The 15,885-nt window shown below is 30.7% G+C and overlaps 2 protein-coding genes across 5 annotated transcripts in view; one reads left to right on the top strand and one right to left on the bottom strand.

The window, feature by feature from the left end:
* Window positions 1-4,798: 4,798 nt before the first annotated feature.
* LOC101503267 (O-fucosyltransferase 27) lies at window positions 4,799-10,958 on the top strand. 3 transcript variants are annotated; one of them, XM_004491890.4, is made up of 10 exons: window positions 4,799-5,172; window positions 5,600-5,684; window positions 6,853-6,923; window positions 7,015-7,103; window positions 7,206-7,449; window positions 7,666-7,778; window positions 7,888-7,978; window positions 8,073-8,201; window positions 8,500-9,047; window positions 9,855-10,958. In XM_004491890.4, the coding sequence occupies exons 1-10, from the start codon at window positions 4,981-4,983 to the stop codon at window positions 10,318-10,320; spliced, it is 2,028 nt and encodes a 675-aa protein (XP_004491947.1). In that variant the 5' UTR covers window positions 4,799-4,980; the 3' UTR covers window positions 10,321-10,958. The 3 variants fall into 3 exon arrangements, with proteins under 3 accessions (XP_004491947.1, XP_027188827.1, XP_027188828.1); XM_027333026.2 differs by lacking the exon at window positions 4,799-5,172 and adding an exon at window positions 6,036-6,319 and having other exon boundaries at window positions 5,606-5,684; XM_027333027.2 differs by lacking the exons at window positions 4,799-5,172; window positions 5,600-5,684 and having other exon boundaries at window positions 6,852-6,928.
* Window positions 10,959-11,779: 821 nt separating this feature from the next.
* The window catches only part of LOC101502720 (transcription factor BIM2-like), a 6,059-nt gene continuing 1,953 nt past the window's right edge, over window positions 11,780-15,885 (bottom strand). For both annotated transcript variants that reach the window (XM_004491888.4, XM_004491889.4), the window contains exons 5-7: window positions 14,293-14,675; window positions 12,805-12,934; window positions 11,780-12,146 (exon numbers count right to left, since the gene is read on the bottom strand). In XM_004491888.4, coding sequence (XP_004491945.1) covers window positions 12,036-12,146; window positions 12,805-12,934; window positions 14,293-14,675 — 624 coding nt within the window. In that variant the 3' untranslated portion in view covers window positions 11,780-12,035. The remainder of the gene's footprint in view (window positions 12,147-12,804; window positions 12,935-14,292; window positions 14,676-15,885) is intronic.

The following is a 15,885-nucleotide window of genomic DNA, read 5'->3' as shown; positions in this document are numbered from 1 at the left end:
ATTATTATTATTATTATATTTTAAACTTTTTGTTAAGTTATAAATTTTTTATTTTTTATTTTTTTTGTTTTTGTTTTAATCTTATGTCTCTTAAGGGAATGAACTTAGTAATCAAGAGTTCGACCAATAGGTAAATAAAGTTTGATAAAAAATTGTTTCAAGATTTAAACTCGGATTATTCCAAACGATTCATTATTAACTGAAACTCATGAACCACCTGAGCCTAATCACTTGATAAATTTTCTAACATTTTAATAATTTAAGCATATTAACCATCATTAATTTTTGACATATTAAATTATATTGTCATAAAATAGAATTGAAGTAGGACATCATATAAGTCTTCAAAATGTCATATTATATATTTAAATAAAACTTAACTTTCATTGGCTTTTTGACTTGTTAGTTTATTTAAAGATGTGTCTAACGTTCATCACGGTCAAATTTAGGTCTTAAAATAAACCTACAATATGTTACATATAAGACTTTGCCCTTAAACTTTTGACAAACCATGTTAAGGCCTTGTAAAAAATTTAGTTCAACCCAACCTATTTCCTACCCGTAGTAACAAGTGGTATAGATTGGAGTTTAACCATTTATGTAATACAAATGCCACAAATCTTTTTCACTAACCTAACTGATGTCAATTTCACGAGTTTAGTTTTGAAGAATATATTAATTTTTCTTATTTTATGGAACTTACATCGACCGAGTCATTACCTCAATGTAATAACTAAGATAACCGTTAAGTTATACTTTTGTAGAGTATCATCGACCGTTGTTAGAGTCTTAAGAGACTTTTAAACATTAATCTATAATGAAAAATCTATAGATGTAGTCCATCGTGTAGCAGTATTATCATTTTTTAAAAGAAATTTTATTTATCACGACTCAAGAATAAGGGTGACAAAATGTGCGAACCTACCCATTTTGGCCGACCTCCCCATCAATCTGTCTAAAATAAAAGCAAGATAGGATAGGGTTGGCCAATTTAAATAGGTGACTTGAAATTGCCACCTCGCTCTGCCTCACTCCCTCAATGGTTGGCAAGCCGATGGAGTGAACCTTAAAAACATAAAAATAAAAAGGCTAAATAGCACTTGTGGTCCCTTAACTTATTTTCAGTTAACGTTTTAGTCATTTATTTTTTTTTCTTCCCGATTTGGTTCTTTATTTTAATTTTAAGTGATAATTTGATCTTTTATATTTTAAAATGTAACGATGTTATTCTTTTTTTTTTTTGCAAAAATTCAAAAAATTCATAAAAAATTTCAAACAAAATCCATAAAATTAATTATCATTCTCAATATAATGCATATTTAATCAAATTCGTAACTAAATCTTTAAATAAACTCATATTTTCATCTCTAACAACATCAAATAAAGAATGAAAATATGAACTTATTTCAAGATTTGAGTTACAAATTTGATGAAATTTGTATTCTATTGAAGAATATAATTAATTTTATGGGTTTTGTTTGAAAACTTTAATGATTTTTTTGAATTTTTATAATAAAAAAGATAACATTGTTGATATTTTAAAATATAAAAAATCAAATTGTCACTTAAAATTAAAATAAAGTATCAAACTGAAAAAAAAAATAAAAAACTAAAACATTAACGAAAATTAAATTAAGAGATCACATGTGGTATTTAGCTAAATAAAAAAATATAAATTTTTTAGACGAGTTAATCTTATAAAAAAAACTTTGGCTTAATTTCACTTTTGGTCCCCCTATTATAGGTGAAAATTGAAAGTAGTCCCCTCATTTTGTTTGTCCCTAGTTTTAGTCCCCCAAACAGAATTTGAGTCCAAATCACTATGAGTTGTCATTTTTTTAATGACGTGTCAATAAAGGGTGACGTGACATACGCTTATGTGGAATAAACTCATTATTATATTATTTCTGATTAAAAAATATAATTTATATTTTTAAAAATTATTATTATAATTGTGACAATATTTTTAAAAATACAATTTAATTATTAAAATTAAGTTAAAAGAAAAAACACATAAAATCATGAACCCTAAACAAATCAAAATAAAAAATATTCACTCATGAACCCTAAAATCATTCTATTTGGATATGAAGTTTGTTGTGTGTTTTGCCTCCAATGGTCGCTATTTGTCAAGGAATTTGCAACGAATTGTCAATGAAATTATAACGAAGGCAATGGCGGCATTTTTTGCTACAGGGATGGATCCATACAGGTAGGCTCTGCAATTTTGTTCTAGCCAATTGTGTTAGCAATTTTTTCCATTGAAAATTGTGGCTTTGAACACATTTACTCTCTCTTTAAGAGTCTGATATATCTTTTGTTTCCAGGGAACTGCCTGAAGATGAGTGGTTCAATGAAATATGTCAAGATGCTATGGAAAGATTAAGTGGAAGACCAAAGGAAATAAACGGGGAGAAGGACCTTAACAGCCCTACTGCATCTGTCTCTGCGCAATCGATTTCATCTGTCAAATCTCATAGTAGTTCCTAATGCATAGTTTAATCGCTGTAAATTAGTACAGTCCAATTTATTTAATTAAAAATATTGATCTCATTTTTTAATTAAAAATATTCACTCATGTTGATCGTGTTGTTAAGGAGGAAGAAATCCAGAATGATTTTAGGGTTCATGAGTGAATGTTTTTGATTTTGATTTGTTTAGGGTTCATGATTTTAGGTGTTTTTTCTTTTAACTTAATTTTAATAATTAAATTGTATTTTTAAAAATATTGTCACAATTATAATAATGGTTTTTAAAAATATCAATTATATTTTTTAATTAAAAATAATATAATAATGAGTTTATTCCACATAAGCGTCTGCCACGTCACCCTTTTATTGACACGTCATTAAAAAAATGACAACTCATAGTAATTTAGACTCAAATTCTGTTTGGGGATTAAAACTGGGGACAAATAAAATGAAAGGACTACTTTCAATTTTCACCTATAATAGAAGAACCAAAAATACAATTAAGCCAAAAACTTTAAAATCAATCTAATGGATTTCAACCTAATCAAATAATCATTACACATTGTAAATCTCTAAATTTAAATATAATAATGTGATAGAGAAAAATAGTTGAGTAAAAAACAAATTTAAATAAATAAAGATATTTTTTATTTGATCTGACAAATCAACTGACCCACTTTGTACTATCTCATTTTTTTAACAGATTAAATAAAGTCTGGAACTTCAATCCCACCCAAAAAAAATTAAACAAATTAGTATGATAGACTCATCCTTTTTCGAAAATTAATATTTATCATAATTGTGCACACAAAATTATTACTGAAATAGTCGACATTAATTATAATTATTTATTTGTTGAAAAGGTTGACATTCATTTGTCCGATAAAAAGTCAGGAAAAATAAAATATTTCATTTATATTTTTTCATCTGCTCCTTGCTCTTTGGTTCGTACCTACAAACATTCACACAGGGTGATCTTCCACCTTCCCCTTCGAAGATGCTCTTCAATCTGAAAAGTTTCATGAGAGTAAAACTGAAAATATAATATTATTTTACCAAAACTGAAAATACAAATATTACTATAAAAAAAAATTCCTTGTATCACAATGCGGTTGCAATTAGAATATGGGTCATGCTAATAATTTTTAAGATTTCTTTTTTCTATATTAGTATTTTTAACAAATATTATTGGGCTATTTATTAGTATTTTCTTTAAAATATTTGACGTTTTATATTATATAAGTTTAATTATTATACACTAAAATTTATATTGTGAGCACATCATAATTATTTATTATTGTAGTAATTATAATAAAAATTATACTTTTTAATGATTCAATCGTTGTGATTGACTGACAATGTAAAATAATTTACACTGTCAGTGTATATAAATTAAATTCATTATATACTCCATTGAATCACTATTATAAACAAAAATAAATAATTTTACAATTATTAAAAAATTTAGCTAAATAAAATTAATTTTTTAAAAATTTCATGTTATAAATTAAATTTACTAAATTGTCTATTTGAATATCAAACAATCAACTATCAACATTAAATAATTTTTATTAAAGTTATTAAAAATATTAACATTAAATAAGAAAAAAATCATTATTTTATGTTTTAAACTTTTTTTATTTATAATAATGATAGAAAAGAGTATCATTTTAAATATCGATACACATTACTTATATTTTTCACTAATATCTTTATTTATAAATACAAAACTTATTTATAAACAAAAATATTTTGTTTACATTTATTAAAGATAATACAAATAGTTAAATGCATTTAGTTTTATAATTTTAAATAAAAAATAAAATACATTTACTAATTTACTTCTAATAAAAATACAATTCTTCACAATATTAAACAATTATTTTAAACATGATTTTAAAAAAAAATAACATTAAATATATATATATATATATATATATATATTAAATAATATTTAATTATATTCGAGTCAAACAAATATTAATTCTTTGTTTGTAATCAAGTCCAAAAGGAATATACCTCCTTAGAGGCCACATTACTAATTTCCTAAAACCTTATTACTAAAATATTTTAATATATAAAACAAATTTTATATGGAGAAAACTTATAAATAAAATTTATTTTAATGCATAAAAAAAATTTCATGATGGAATATATTTTTTACTGAATTATAGAAATTAGTATATGTTCATTAAATTTATTTTTCCTTAACAAAATAATAAAATTTCTTAAAAAATAGTAGTACATCAATTAATATTAAGTAGAAACTAATAAGATATAGTGTGGTCCTAAATATCCAACTAAAAAAACTCTCTCTCTCTCTCTCTCTCTCTCTCTCTTTGTGGTCAGTGTATGAATTGAAAACCGAAGACATGCTTTAACACGTGCCTTCTCAATCTCACTGTTTTCAAACACTTTTCATTGACTCAGTTACTTCTTCTTCATTTTGTTCTCAGTTCTGAACCAACCTCTCAAGAGAGAGAGAGAGAAAAAAGAGTTTTTGTTTTCAATGAAAGGGGAAGTAAAAATGAAGTCAAAGATGAAATGGGTTGGTCTAATTGGGATTGTTCTATCAGCTTTCTCAATCTTCATACACTTTCTACTTGCTAGATTCACTGAACTTGGTGTTTCAGATTATCAATCGTCAATCACTATCTTCTCTTGGAGACCCATCTTTGATAAACCAGATTTTCCCACTAATGTAAACAAATAAAAGATCTCAACTTTTTTCAATTTTTTTCTATGACCCATTTTCTGTTTTTGTGTTAATTTTCTTAAAGTCTAGATTTTTCTTTGAAAAAAATCACATATTTTTTTTCTGGGGTTCATAAATTTTTTACTTTTAATTATTGTACCTCAGAAAATGACAAAGTTGTTTCGTTCACTGTCATTTTTCTTTGATGGGTATTGGTCAGATGAAATGTTTTTGTTTTTGTTTTTCTATGTGTGATGGAATTTAACACATCACTGTCTTTGTCCATTGCCATTGGTTTGGATCTGTATTGTCTCATAAGTCTTTGAAGTTTATAAGCTACTGAGATTTTAATTTTAGACACTTTTTTTTTTGTTTGTTTATTTTTTTATTTTTTATGTATTTTATTTTTTTATTTTTAATGTTTGTGATGCAGAGTGCTTCATATAGAAGATTATGGGGTCCAGTAAAGCGTCTTGAATCTTTATATCCTGATTCAAATCCAAGAGGGGATTATTCTGGTTAGTTCAACTTTTCATTTTAGTGCTAAACCTTTCTATTATTCTACTAAATCAAACTTTGGATTTGATTTTATGCTTCTGCTTTATTGACAATAATGTGAACTTTTGGTGGTGGGAAGGTTTGATTTTCCATTTTTCTTTTTGCAAAGTGAGTTTTGAGTGTTTGATTCTAATCTGTTTAATGGAGGGAAAAAAGCTATTTGTAGCAATTTTTGGGATGAATTTTTTGTTTTGTTTTCTAGATTCTTTTGAATCACTGTAACTATGAACATAGGAATAGGATTATTAGGTTATGATGCTTCTTCTATGAAATTCATGATAGGAGATTGTGACATTGTTTGATACATGTAGGTGTAGCCAGCTCTCAGGTCTGTCTTGTTGATTTTGAGCGAATCACCAATTTAATCACTGAAATTTAGGACTCAGCCAATTTGATCTTTGAAATTAATGAAATTCCATCCCACTGGTTCCAGTGTGGTTAAATGGCGGCCATGCACTGCCGTTCCGGGACAATGTTTTGGAAAACCACCATAGGCAATTTGTGAAGGAATGCCCGCCATGGTAGCGTCATAGGCTGCAATGGCGTGTTTATATGGCGGATTTTTTGCCTTCGGATTCCACCATCGACAACACTGGTTAGTTCCTTTGGGACAACTGTAGAGACTAATTTAAGTGATTCAAAAGGACTAACGTGAACAATGATTTTCAATTTAAGAGATGATTTAGGAGTTTTGTTAATTTTGTTGATGATGTTTTTAGTAATAAAGCAGGTATGTATGTAAGCATATGCAATGCTGTATAAAGCACTGGCACAAACATGAATATTAGTCACGACATTGACTGTAGTCAGTCACAATTTAAGAAAACAAAAGTGATTAAATGTAACCATGTGTCGGTGTTTGACACCAACACGTGTTGGACATTGGACATGTCTTCAATCTAAAGTGTTGGTGCTACATAGACAACACCTACATCACATCTATATGCAGTGTCTTCTAAATGAAAGTTTGACCATTATGATTATTTGTTTTCCTAATTTTGGTTTGTCTCAACACTTTCATGTGTATTGTATTTTATTTTATTTTCTGAGATGTTTCTTTACATCATCCTTATATATGTCTCTTTCTAATATCTATCTAAAAGAAAATATTTATATCTTTCCTAACAGATCCTGGTTCACAAACAAACGGGTTTATTTTTGTCCGGATACAAGGTGGTTTTCATGAGATCAGGAATTCGGTGAGGTTATTGTTTCAGCTTCTGTATCAAATTATCATAAAATATTTAAATGACATTCAACTGACAGTGCAGTATTATCTGATTTTTTCAGATATGCGATGTGGTTGCGATTTCTAGACTTCTTAATGCTACATTAGCAATGCCTGAAATCCAATCAACAACAAGCAGCAAAGGGATAAGGTTAATTATATGTTCTTCCAAGGAATAATAGAAGCATACATTTAACTCAGTCTGATTTGATCTGAGTCTAAATTATTTCTTTTTATAACTATTTTTGTTCAGCTCTCAGTTCAAGAGTTTTGCGTACTTATATAATGAGGACCAATTTATATTCTCATTAGCAAAAGATGTAAAAGTTGTGAGAACTCTTCCGAAATATCTAAAGGGTGCTAGGAGAAAGAAGGAGATTCCTGTATTTAAAGTGCCACATTCGGCATCGCCTTTTTATTACTTGCGTCATGTTCTTCCGGTACTAAAGAAGCATTCAGTGGTTGAACTAGTTGTTTCCAATGGTGGATGCTTGCAGGTTAGAACAACTTATGCTTCATGTATTATGTCCATAATTTGTCTTAAATTTTCCTTACCAGAACTCAAATTCAGAAGTGAGTTTGTTCAGATTTGTTTATTGTTTTCCAAAGGAGTGTGTACTAATTCTCCACTCACGCCACACCATTTAGGTTGTTTAAATTTGTCCGTACCGTGCCTTTATTATATGTATTCATTATTATTGTTTCTCTTTCAGGCTATTCTTCCTCCCTATTTTGAAGAATATCAAAGGCTGAGATGCCGAGTTTCTTTTCACGCTCTTCAATTCCGACAAGAAGTCCAGGAACTTTCCGCTAAGATTTTGCAGAGGCAAGACAAACTTATTAATTGTCACATCTTATGTTTGTTTTTTCTTCTCTTTCATAATCCTTTTCCTCTTCTTTCGGTTTCTGAATATTTAATAGTGATATAATTATAGGTTACGAGCTCCTAGTCGTCCGTTCATTGCCTTTGATCCTGGCATGACTAGAGAGTCTTTAGCTTATCATGGTTGTGCCGAACTTTTCCAGGTATATAATTCGATCTATGATAACTATCTCTCTTAACAACCTCCTCAGCTTTTTCATATCTGAACTTGGATGATGACTTTTAATTCTTTGCTAGGATGTGCATACCGAACTCATTCAACACAAAAGATCTTGGATGATAAAACGTGGGATCGTCAAAGGGAAGCTTTCAGTCAACTCAGCCGAAGCAAGACTTAATGGATCCTGTCCTTTAATGCCTGAGGAGGTGAGAAAATGTATTTTTAAACTTCTTGACAAGGCTAATTTTTCAGCGTCAATGAATTGGTTGGAGCGACTCACGAATCTTTGGTCAGGAATTGTCGTTGCAATTTTATACTACTTTTATAAGTTTAAATATATGTTTAGCCCCTGTTAATATAGCAAATTTTGGTTTTAATCTCTGTAATTTTTCTCTTTTTTGCTTTTGTCCTTGTAAAATCAGGTTTAGTGGACTAGTCATTCGAAACTCTAACTTAGTGGCCAAGAATGAACAAAATTTGATTTATGATTCTGATGTATTGCAGATTGGTATTCTTCTGCGTGCCTACGGATACTCGAAGGATGCAATTATATATGTATCTGGAGGAGAAGTCTTTGGTGGTCAAAGAACATTGATTCCTCTTCACGCAATGTTTGATAACGTTGTTGACAGAACTTCTCTTAGTACTCCTTGGGAGATGATTAAGATCTATGGAAAAGAGGTTAACCTTGTTAATCCACCTCCTGGACCACCGCCTTTTGAAGAAGTGAAAAAGCTTGCGGCTTGGAAGAATGCCGGTCCACGTCCCCGCCCACTTCCTCCCCCTCCAGCACGGCCAAAATCGTATAATATAGAGGGTTGGTGGGGTTGGGTAGCTGAGAGCGATAATGAACCTGATAGTACAGTTATGGAACTGAGGACTAATGCACATAAATTACTATGGGAGGCTATTGATTATTTGATTTGTGTAGAGGCTGATGTGTTCATCCCTGGATTTGATCGTGATGGGAAGGGCCATTCAAATTTTGCTAGCTTAGTGATGGGGCATCGGCTATATCAGTCAGCTGCATCAAAGACATTTAGACCTGACAGGTAAAAACTACCTCTATTCGTATGTATAAGTCTTTTGACAAAAAAATATATCCCTAAATATAAACTCTATTTAAAATTACTAGATACATTTATTATTTTTTTACAAATATACCCTCAATTAATATTGCTAAGTATCGTCGAAGATGAAAAAAGTCAGAATCGAACACATTCATACATCAAAAGGGCAGTTTATAAAAATTCATAAACAAAATTTACATGTTGAGTACACTACCTATTTTTCTTAACAAATGTGAAAAATGCAAAAGGTGCTTATAAAAAGGGGTGCAGGTAGTAACCTTATCTGGATTGATGTTTCTATGTATGTTTTCAATTCATTTAAGTTCAACTTTTCGCGTTGCAAATTACTTTGAAACGCCATACAGTAAGTTTTCTTAATCAGTCACAAGTTGGATTTCAAAAGCTTGAAAGTTTCAAAATATTTCATCTCATTTCTTATATACTTAGTGGAAGATAACACAAACTTGCATGTATTTCCAAGTAAACCCTGAATGTAATGCTAAGTAAACCTTCAAGTTTGTTCTCCAAAGTTATGTGCCTCTACATTAGTTCTCAATGTTTGGATCATTTAGCTATCTTTGAAACATCATAATCACATTAGTATTCTAAATTTTTTGTCACTATTTAAGTTTTTCATTTCTTTATTTGTCCCCAAACTTGTCCTTTATTAATTAATCCTTCATAAAGGAAAATTCACAAATAATTATAAAACAGAGGATTAAGTGATGCTAGTTAAAACAAAGAAGATTTGTTATTTAATACCTTGCAATCATACTTCTGTTGATACAGAAAGGAAGCTGCTAAACTTGTAGATGAGATTCGTGACCACATGTATCAAGCAAATCGTACGTGGCTAAAATCAGTTCGCAGGCATTTGCGAAAAACATTACTCGATGGAATAATAGAAGCATCAAGTAAATCAAAACCATTATCCTTTCTCTCTCATCCAGTCCCCGAATGTTCTTGTTCGCGGCACGACACCTCCTTTGAAGCATCAAAGAATTCTTCAAGTAAATTATCTTCCCAAGTATCGACAACACTAGGTGTTACTCACCAGTGTCCTGCGTGGATGGACACTGGTCCAATTTCTCAATTGAAAGATAAGGAAAATGAAGATGATGGTGATGAGGATGATTCTTTATCTGGTTTATTCTTTAGACAAAGTGGTGGAAATAATGAAGGTGACGGAGATGTAAACGCCAAAGAAGAAAATCAATTTGAGGATCAAGAAGAGCTCGAGGGTGGCGAAAAATGACATCCAAGAGAATGTGTTGATGGTTCATCTGACGATTGATAATGGTTTCACACTCTCCAGAATCATGTACATAATTGGTTGTTGCTTCCAACTGCTGCATGCCGGATATAGTTTTCGGCGAGGAAAGGAGTAACGCCATTAATATCCGGCCTTACTCAGGAAACCTCCTCCCTACGTTACTAAAAAAACCACACATGATTTCAGACATACACATCGAACAGCAGAAACTGTTTTCTTTTTGGATGTGCACTTCTGACGTGACTTTAGGGGTGAGAAAAGTAGAGTCAATATAGAATAACATAGGTGGTTTTTTGTGGCTAATTTGGCTCAAGGTCTCAAATACATGCTAATTTATTGACAAATCAATTTTGATGTAACTTTGCATGATCCTCTTAGTTAATAGTAGGTTTTAGTTCAGATTGAATTCTTTGCTAGGATAACTACTATGTAGCACTGAGGAGAACTCAAATCCAATTTTGTATCTGATGAGAGTAGTAATTCATCCTTTTCATTTATTGACTGAAAAGAACTAAGAAATGGGACTGTGGTACTGTAAACTTTCTTCTATTTTTTCTTTCTTTTATGAGCGAACCAGGAATAATGGTTATATATAGATATATAGACATTTTCATCATGAACATTGATTCTTCTATATTTTGTAACTAGACATAACAAAATCATTTCTCACAGAAAATGCAAATTGTTTACTTTGTGAAAATAGTTTTTAAATTTTGTGTTAATTTATCTGCTAATAAGGCAATAAAATACTCTTAAAGTGAACAACAATTTCTGCATTTTTGTAAATAAAAAAATCAAGATTTGTTTTCATTGTATTTTAAAAGCATTTCAATTTGTCTTTATTATAATGGTTTACTTCCGAGTCTTTCATTTTATAAGCAAAGACAAAGATAAATGCATTTTTATAAAAATGAAAAAGAAAAAAAAAAAACATTTTTAAAAAGTAAACTGATCTTTAATTTTTCTTTTTATTTATTTTCTTCCTGTTTTGTCACTGGTCACATGATTTGATTTCTCTAATAAAGTTTCTAAATCACACTATAATTTAAATTTGATCATACAAGTTATACAAACAAAGTTTCTATTTACACTCCAAAGTGATGAACATAGATTTCACTAGCCAACATTGGTGCCAGAAATTATATAGCATGCTTGAAATCATCAATACATGCCTTAAAAGTCTCAAGCAGACTTTTACCTATCAAAAATGAAAAATACAAGTAGAAGCACAATCAAATACAACAATTTGATATTTGTATATACAATTTAAATATTTATTTAATAAATAAATGTTTATCACACAAACACTTACTATGTATAACTTGGTTCTATAATCAATAGAAGGAATATTAAGCTATTTTCAATATACTTTATAAGATGTTATAATAAGCTATCATGAAAAGCTTATTTATTACAATAAGTCAAAAACAGCTCATGAATATAGCATAAAATATTTTCATAAATTCTTCTCAGTACTTACACAAATGGTTGTCATAAACCCAAATAAGCTATTAATAAGCTCTTCCAAATGCTTATTTCAGAACATCCTTGTTTCAAAACTAGAATCATGAAATATACATTTTATCTATAGATCTACCCAGCATGACAAAAAAAACCTCATCTACCCAATCTCACTTTCCCTCAGCTCAGATGAAAAAAATATAATATTTAAACGGAACAAAATGAACATGAGGACACTAGCTTGCTTCTCGTCTGAATCTCTTTGGACTTAGTTCAGAATCCTCACTGAAGTAATCAATTCCTGAACATGCCATTGCTCGATCGCTCGCAAATGGATTTTCATGACCCTGAAACAAAAAAATAGTGTATTATTTATGTTAATAATTTCTCCTTTTCTCTTTTACCAGGGCCTGAATTGTGGTATTTTACTCCTTCACCATCCTTAGAACAGATAATGGTGATATATATTTGGGGGCGTTTATTATAAGAGTTTATTTGATAAGCATTCAACTTCAGTAAATTATTTGTATTTGGATATACAAGCGGAAAAGTAATTTGCATTCTGTGACATTTTGTTTTGGTTGAAAATATAATTTGAGGCAGATGGAAAACAAAGAGGCTTCCCCGAGGGGTTACTCTTTGCATACGCTATTTCCACAAGCTATCTAATAAATGTAATGAGAGTAAACTAAAAACAGTTTATGAATCATATCATAAATTATTTTTTATAAGTTTTTCTAAACACATACATATATGCTTATGTCATGAGATCTACTCAAATAAACTCAACCAGTTTTTTCAACTGCCGCCTTCGACAGCTAGCTCTAAACTGACCATGTCCAAATATAAAGGATATACATTGACAATTTTTTCTCCCTTCTCACTTTTTAATGCATTCTGGCATCATCAGATCATCTAATTATCTCTTAAGTGCAACAAAAAAGTAAAAACTGAATAAACTTTGCTGGGCTCCCAAGGATGACAAAAAATAAGGTATAAACAAACCTTTGAGCCATATGGGGAGGAGGTTAACCTAGTATCTGTTCGTCTACCAACATCGACTTGCACCGAGACACTGGCCTGGGACAAATCCACACCTGAAGACTGCAGGGTTTGTGTGAGAGTACCCAATATTCTGTTTAAACAAAAAACAACCAGTCAGCATCCAATAATAGCCTGAATAATATTGATTGATGTGAAAGAATTAGGCCCGTTTACTTTCTAAAAACATTTTTCAATTTTCATTTTCTATTTTGTATGTAGGCGGCCGGAATGACCATTGGTTGTAGATTTTTCTATTAATTAGTGATAAAGAGAAGATGAAAGCTGACTAAAGAGAACACATTTCCACAAACAATGAAAAACGTTTAACTTTTTCTTAAAATTTTCAGAAATATTCAATCAATTTTTAAAATGCATGAAATAGAAATAGAAAAACGTAAAGTAAATAGCCCTTAATTTTCTAGAAAACATATTGTTGCACCACTTATTTTGTATGTTGTATGATACAGGAAGATGTTAAAAGAAAACAATGTCAAATTGTCAACTGTAACAAGAACATTTTCTTATGTCAATTTTTTTTATTGTTTCAAGCATCAAATCTCATATCCAATTGTCAGCACAAATGGTGTTCTAATAATTTTTTCAGATGGGTCATATAAAATCTGATCCGTGATAATGTCCTTACAAATTGAGACAACGCTCGAGCAGGTAAAAAGGTGACCCAACAAAGCATACGATTTGAATGTGGAATGACAAGCTTCAACATATTTATGATAGAAGAAACCTTATGATTCTTTACTCGGCCTTTCCGATCATCCTTCCATAAGTAGCCCTTTCCAAGCCACCGAAAACCAGCTCATACCAATTGATAAAGTATCTAAGAACTTGGGGAATCCTACTAATTGTTATGACTTAAGCCCATGAGGAGAGCCAAACACTAAAGACTAGTCCATTAGATTGGAAAGTCTCACGGCTTAAGTATCACATTGAATATTTGTATCCACTCAATATATGAATCCTAACAAATATATTCAGTATACAACTATGAAGAGACATTATGACTTAAAAACTCGCAAACATAACTGAAATATAGAATTATGATAAGGAGAAGTTTGTTAGCATACGAGATAAGTAGTTAAGGAAGTTAGTAGTTAATGGGGTAGCTGGGACTATCAAGTATAATAAATAGGGAGGTTATTGAATATAGAAGGACATTACTCAGTATTGTAAACTTTTGGTGAATAGAGCAGTGACTTAGTTGTGGAGGAAAGTTTTTCTCTCCTAATCTTTTCTATTTGCTCAATAAAAGTGTTCTTACTCTTTGTAAAAGCATGAGTAATTTCTGTGTGTCTAATGATATCACACACCTATTTATAATGATGCAACAATAATTACATTCAATGTCTAGGAAGTTGTATTAACTAGGACTCCTAACATACACTGAATTCTAACAATATTCAATCTTATTACGAGTTCCTAACAGAAACTCACCTTTGAGAATAGGCATTTGAGATGCTATCTGATCCACTTTCACTTGTCAGCTCCTCTTGTTCTTTCAATGTATTATCTGCAACAATATAGTCGTCCTTGTCCGCATTAGATAAAGGCAACTCCGGCATCTGTTGGCTCACTATACCGCTGCTAACAACCGGATCAAACATGTCCAATCGCATTTGCATGGTCATGGGAACTGCTTCTCCGGCCAAACCAAGAGTGTGGCCCTTCTCAATAGTTGTTGAGAGGTCAGAATCTATTGAGTTCTGTATGTTTTTTGGCAGTGATGGAGAGACATTGTTATTTTTTTCACGAACAGACCCATTTTGAATTGCTCGAGAAGGATCTGTAGTATTATCTGCAGGCCCGTGATGATTTCTCTGAAAAAAACAGTTGAACATAAATAAATTTAGATGAAGAGCCACTGTTACTATTTCAAGGCTCTAAGTCACAACCAATCATTATAATTTGTGAGAACTATATCATCAAGGTTGCCAAATGCCATGATTCACTTCATTCCAATATGCATAAAGGAGACTCATGATTTCGAAGAAATAGCATACAACGGTAAAATTCCTAAGCACAAAGGAACTCAAATTCTTGTATGAGAAATTTTATGCATTTTATATCACGAAAACATGACATATGGTCGAGTATATTGGCATGGCAGGGACCATTTACGCAACCCTGCTTCATACAAATAAGACGTGGTGGCTGGTGTTGTTTCTTTTGCATTCAATATAAACATAAATTCTCATACAACTAGACAATCACAAGTTTCACAATGCCATGCAACTTTGTAGTTCAAAGTGTCGTGTAAAGATCCAGTTTTAGATACGAGGTTGCATCGCTTGAATCTGAACATTTTCTCGTATATTCACAAAGAGTTGTATAAATATATATAGAGGAGAAACAATGTTGAGATTCCTGAATTTTAGGATCAAGGCCCAAGTTGAACTGGCTTCTAGCTTATAGAAGCTTCTCTAGTAAAAGAAGTCTGTAGTTCTTCCCTTATGTAAAAGTCCTTATAAGTTATAAACTTACATATGTTTACGGATAAGTTAAATCAGTGTTGTTAAATAGTTGCTATAGGAGAAACAATGTTGAGATTCCTGAATTTAAGGATCAAGGCCCAAGTTGAACTGGCTTCTAGCTTATAGAAGCTTCTCTAGTAAAAGAAGTCTGTAGTTCTTCCCTTATGTAAAAGTCCTTATAAGTTATAAACTTACATATGTTTACGGATAAGTTAAATCAGTGTTGTTAAATAGTTGCTATAGGAGAAACAATGTTGAGATTCCTGAATTTAAGGATCAAGGCCCAAGTTGAACTGGCTTCTAGCTTATAGAAGCTTCTCTAGTAAAAGAAGTCTGTAGTTCTTCCCTTGTGTAAAAGTCCTTATAAGTTATAAGCTTACATATGTTTACGGATAAGTTAAATCAGTGTTGTTAAATAGTTGCTATAGCGGCGGTATGGTGTTTTAGCATAGCGGAATTTGAACTAATGCTATTGTTCTGTGATATACTATTTAGTACAAAATATTGACAAATAGTGGTGCTATGCATTGTTGCATATTTTAATTTGAACAAACCG

Source organism: Cicer arietinum, chromosome 3, assembly GCF_000331145.2.
Source record: "Cicer arietinum cultivar CDC Frontier isolate Library 1 chromosome 3, Cicar.CDCFrontier_v2.0, whole genome shotgun sequence".
NCBI classification, from domain to species: domain Eukaryota; kingdom Viridiplantae; phylum Streptophyta; class Magnoliopsida; order Fabales; family Fabaceae; genus Cicer; species Cicer arietinum.
This window is presented reverse-complemented; position numbering and strand designations above follow the sequence as displayed.